The sequence below is a fragment of the Ictalurus furcatus genome, chromosome 5 (assembly GCF_023375685.1).
Source record: "Ictalurus furcatus strain D&B chromosome 5, Billie_1.0, whole genome shotgun sequence".
NCBI lineage: Eukaryota > Metazoa > Chordata > Actinopteri > Siluriformes > Ictaluridae > Ictalurus > Ictalurus furcatus.
Window position 1 is genome coordinate 31,992,220 of NC_071259.1, and position 5,000 is coordinate 31,997,219.

General features: G+C 40.3%; 1 protein-coding gene across 1 annotated transcript in view; it reads left to right on the plus strand.

The window, feature by feature from the left end:
* Nucleotides 1-3,886: 3,886 nt before the first annotated feature.
* sema6bb (sema domain, transmembrane domain (TM), and cytoplasmic domain, (semaphorin) 6Bb) overlaps nucleotides 3,887-5,000 on the plus strand; it is a gene marked incomplete at its 5' end in the record, with an annotated part of 133,638 nt that continues 132,524 nt past the window's right edge. Inside the window, one exon of the mRNA XM_053625922.1 lies at nucleotides 3,887-4,160. Coding sequence (XP_053481897.1) covers nucleotides 3,887-4,160 — 274 coding nt within the window. The remainder of the gene's footprint in view (nucleotides 4,161-5,000) is intronic.

A 5,000-nucleotide genomic window follows, 5' to 3' on the forward strand; every position in this document is an offset into this window, starting at 1 on the left:
AAACGAAGTAGATGCTAGCTGTTAGCGCTAGCTCACAGAGCTACTTTAGCTAATGTCACCACGTGGCCAGCTCGTGCTGCCTGGACGCCATTTTAGCTGTTTATATCTGCGAAAGATGGGGTTATTTTGTGATATAATAAATGCTATATTTATATATTTTTAATCACCACGTTTGATTAAAAACATATCACCCGTGCCTAATTTGCTTTCCTGTGTATACTGAAAAGCATATATTCTGTTTCTGTTTTATTTCTACAGCGAGAAATTATTGCTTGGCTCCAAGAACATGACTGACTTTTTTTGTTTACAGTTTATTAAAAATAAATAAATAAATAAATTTAAAAAAAGGTTGGTTTTTTTTTTTTGGATAAAACCTGTAAAACAGCATAAGGACCTGCTGCTTTTTTCATATTTATGGGCGCTTACATATATAAATACTTATCGTCTTTGTATTATATGTACTTTTACTCGAGTCTTACCCCGGTCTTAACCCTGCTGGGGAAAAAAAAACAACTGAAACCCTTCATAGAATTTGTAATGGTTTTAATGGCTATAATGGGAATGACAGACTACTGGTTTTAATGGAAAATGTAATGATCCCTGTGGGTAATGTGTTGCCTTCTATTGGTGGCATGTTATGTCTAGTGGATACCATTAAGGACCAATAATGTTAATGGTTGCAACGGTTAGCTGATGGTTTGTAATGGTATTTGTAGTGGAAACCTTTAGAATTTCTGTGATATTTTTTCTAGCAGGTAATGTATCTGGTACTCCGTACAACACCGAAGTTGTTATAATAATAATAATAATAAGAAGAAGAAGAAGTAGAAGAAGAGTATTACAATTTCATATTTCTATATCCTTACATAAGGAATAAAACCCTTGGGGACTTGCTGTTATATGGAAATAATCAAAGACTGGGTGTTATTTATTGTTGTTTATTGACTAACAGCACATCACTGTCCGTGAACAAGTTAGTTCCTGTTATCACTTAGGTTATAGCAGCTGTAAACAGTAATATGATACGACATGTGATTGTAACTGCACTACTGTCAGAGCTGCTGTTATAGAAAATGAATCAACATCTTCTGACCAATCAGAATCCGGAATTCTAAATCCATGTATTATTGGATATTTTCTATGTGCTATCACGTGTTACACTCCTGAAACCAACTATATGGCAGAGGTTTATGCTGAAATGCTTAAACATGATAATTATCCACAGTTTAAATGATTAATCAAACGAATAATTCGGGCTTAAATTGTGCATATAGGGGCATCCCATCCTCCCTTATTAACGATCTTCCTGCTGTCGTGCACATAGACGTGATTGTTTTGGAGACAGTGGAAGAGATTTAGTTTAGTTCTGGAAAATTCCGTGTTGAGTTAATTGTAACTGCTCAGGTGTAAAGTGAAGCCATTAAGAGTCGAATTTACTCGGGGGATTTGGGTGAGTCGAGACATTATTCGCGTTCCCCATCAGAGTCGGTATAATTATTTATAATTACCAGAAGTGATTACGGAGAAAATTAATTCTGCTCAGTTCAGCAGAGCTAATTCTGTTCCACATTTATTTGGCAAAGAGACAAATAAAATAAAAATAAATATACAAGCAAGCAAGAGAGAGAGAGAGAGAAAAAAAAAAAACCCCGAAAGAACATTTGGATTGTGAACAAATATTCGTCTGGAAAACCATCAAACCATCAAAGCAGTCTGGCAGCCCTGCTTCATGGACTTTCAATATTATCATAAGTGTATCAAAAGATTAGATCAGATTAGTCATGGACCCTGCGGCGAAGCGTTGCCAGATTGGGTGAGTCTGCCACATAATTGGGATATTTTTAATCAGCTTTAACCGGGAAAAAAATAGCTCGAATTGGAACGTCATTTGGCAAAATTACAGGTGCCTGAAATCATTCGCTAGATACAACACATTTATGTTCATATCACGTCCTGTTGTAGCCAGAACATATGGACTGCTGCTTTCAAGGTTACGTAGAGGTTTTGATATGAATTTAAAAAAAAAAAATCATTACAGCAAAACAACATTACAACAAAACCATAGATACCAAAATACGACACTAATCCACCTTATATACCAAATTATATTCCAATAATAAAAAATATCGACAGAGTAATAATAATAAGAATAATAAGAATACAACTACAGCTACTGAGTGTAATGTATCTTTGTGCAGGTTTTATAATAGTCACTAAAAGCTTGTTAGCAGAAAATAAGATTTGAGTGATGTTACTTTTCACATTTTTCAGTATATATCTCTGACATTTATTTAAAGAATTAGATTAATTTAGTAGATGTACAGTTTAAACATTGAGGTCTTCGATTCAGGCCGTGTTGTTGTTGTTGTTGTTGTTGTTGTTGTTGTTGTTGCAGACGTAAAGTTACCTTGTGGAGGCTACTTCTAGCAGCCGGATTAAAATGTCCCATGCATTTAACTAGTTAACTAACTCACCAGACGCTATTACAGTATGTTACAGTGTCATAAAAAAAAAAATAGAGGGATCACGCATTTAAAAAATAGCATTTAGTTGTTTATTTAATCCTGTCCTGAATAAACAATTTCACATAACAGATGTTTATATAAACTCCACACGACACAATAATAACTGAATTTACACAAACGAACCGGTTCAAAAGTTTACACACACTGGATTCTTCATACTGTGTGTCGTTACCTGGATGATCCACGACGTGACGTGTTTATGTTCTGTGAGAGTTCTTCACGAGTCCCTTGTTTGTCCTGAGCAGTTAAACCGCCCACTGTTCTTCAGAAAAATCCTCCAGGTCCTGCACGTGCTTCGGTTTTCCAACATCTTCTCCATATTTGACCCCTTTCCAAAATCTTTTCACACTGAGGACGACTGAGGGACTCGTACACGACTATTACAAAAGGTGCAAACGTTCACCGATGCTCAAGAAGGCGACACGATACGTTAAGAGGCAGGGGGGTGTAAACTTTTGAACAGGATGATCGGTGTAAATTGTTACTGTTTTGTCTTTCTGGGAAACATGTAAATATCTGATGTAGCTTCTGAAGGGCGGGACTAAGTGAAAAAATAAGCTCCATCCATCCATCTTCTATAGCGCTTATCCTTCAGGGTCACGGGGAACCTGGAGCCTATCCCAGGAGGCATGGGGCACGAGGCGGGGTACACCATGGACGGGGTGCCAATCCGTCACAGGGCACAATCACATACACATTCGTACACTACGGACACTTTGGACATGCCAATCAGCCTACCATGCATGTCTTTGGACTGGGGGAGGAAACCGGAGTACCCGGAGGAAACCCCCGCAGCACGGGGAGAACGTGCAAACTCCGCACACACATAGGGAAACAGCGGGAATCGATCTCCCAACACCTGGAGGTGTGACGTGAACACGCTAATCACTAATCCACCGTGCGCGTGAAAAAATAAGATCTTTAAACATAATAATAACAATTTACGTTTACACCCCCCTGGCTCTTAATGTATCGTGTTGTCCTGTTGAAGAAGAAAGAAGAACGTAGTGATTGTCTTTAATCGTAGCTCGCTCGTTAGAAGATCTTCATGTTTATAATCTGTCCCACAGACTGAAAGATTTGACTGGGATCTCGTACAGTGTGACGTGTGAGTGTAAGAATTCTCTAAAAAATCGCTGGGAATCAGCATTACAGAGGTACCTGGCAACCGTGTTTGAACGCTCCCAACCTGGCAACCCGGGATTGTTTTAAAGCGGCGCTGCTGCTGCAGGAGTCAGAGACGCGGAGCGGCACATGCAGAACACCAGCACACAGGGAGCAGTGTGTGTTAGTGTGTGTTTCTCCTGGGACAGGTGCTGCTGCTGCTGTGTGTGTGTGTTTTTGTGTTTTGACTTGTGTGTGTCAGCCAAGCAAACGGCAAACGGACAAGCCGCGCGCGTGACAGTTGTCTCGAACCAGCATGGCACGGCGGCGGCGCGCGCTATCCGACCCGCACTTGGACAGGTGCGCGAGACAAGAGGAGCTTTGACTTTCCTTCCACCTCCTCCACCTCTTCCTCCTCCTCTTCTTCTTCTTCGTCTTTTCACTTCTCGGTCAGTGTGTGGATTTATTTGGCGTCCGTGAGCACGAGACTTGAGGAGCGCGCGTCTTTAACCGCTTCGCTACGGAGAACCGGTGAGTGCGCGCGTGCTTACAACGTTCCCTCTCTTTCTCTCTCTCACACACACACACACACGGGTTTTGATTAGTGTTGACATGAACACCGTGTTAAATCAAATCCCCGCGTGCGTTAATTGAGTACTGTGAATGCAGCGCGGGTTTTGCGTCATAGTCAATTAACACAATTAACGTGTTCATTCAGTACTGAATTCAGCACCGACTCGAATGGTAATCACACAACGTCCCGAATCGGTTCGGCGTTAATGCTTTAATTCAGTACCCTGCACGCTGTTCAGTACTTCAGTACTGTGTTAATCCAACACTTTGCCTCCACGTCACTGAGTGTGTTAACGACACGGTGTTCAGTTACATCGTAATTCAGTAGCAAGTGCTTTCAGTCAGTACCACAGTGTGTGTGTTCAGTAGTATTCAGTAGTACTGATTTAACAGCGCATCTTTAATTCCACTGCTTCAGTTGGACCCAGCGCTGTGGGTGTTCCATTAATGCAGGGTTAATTAAAGACCGTGTCAGTTCAGTACAGGGTTAATTCAGTACAGGGTCAATTCAATACAGTGTTAATTCAATACAGTGTTAATTCAGTACAGGGTTAATTTAAGACCGTGTCAGTTCAGTACAGGGTTAATTCAGTACAGGGTCAATTCAATACAGTGTTAATTCAATACAGTGTTAATTCAGTACAGGGTTAATTTAAGACCGTGTCAGTTCAGTACAGGGTTAATTCAGTACAGTGTTAATTCAGTACAGTGTGTTAATTCAGCACAGGGTTAATTCAGCACAGTGTGTTAATTCATTAGTGTGTTAATTCAGCACAGGGTTAATTTAGTACAGCATTA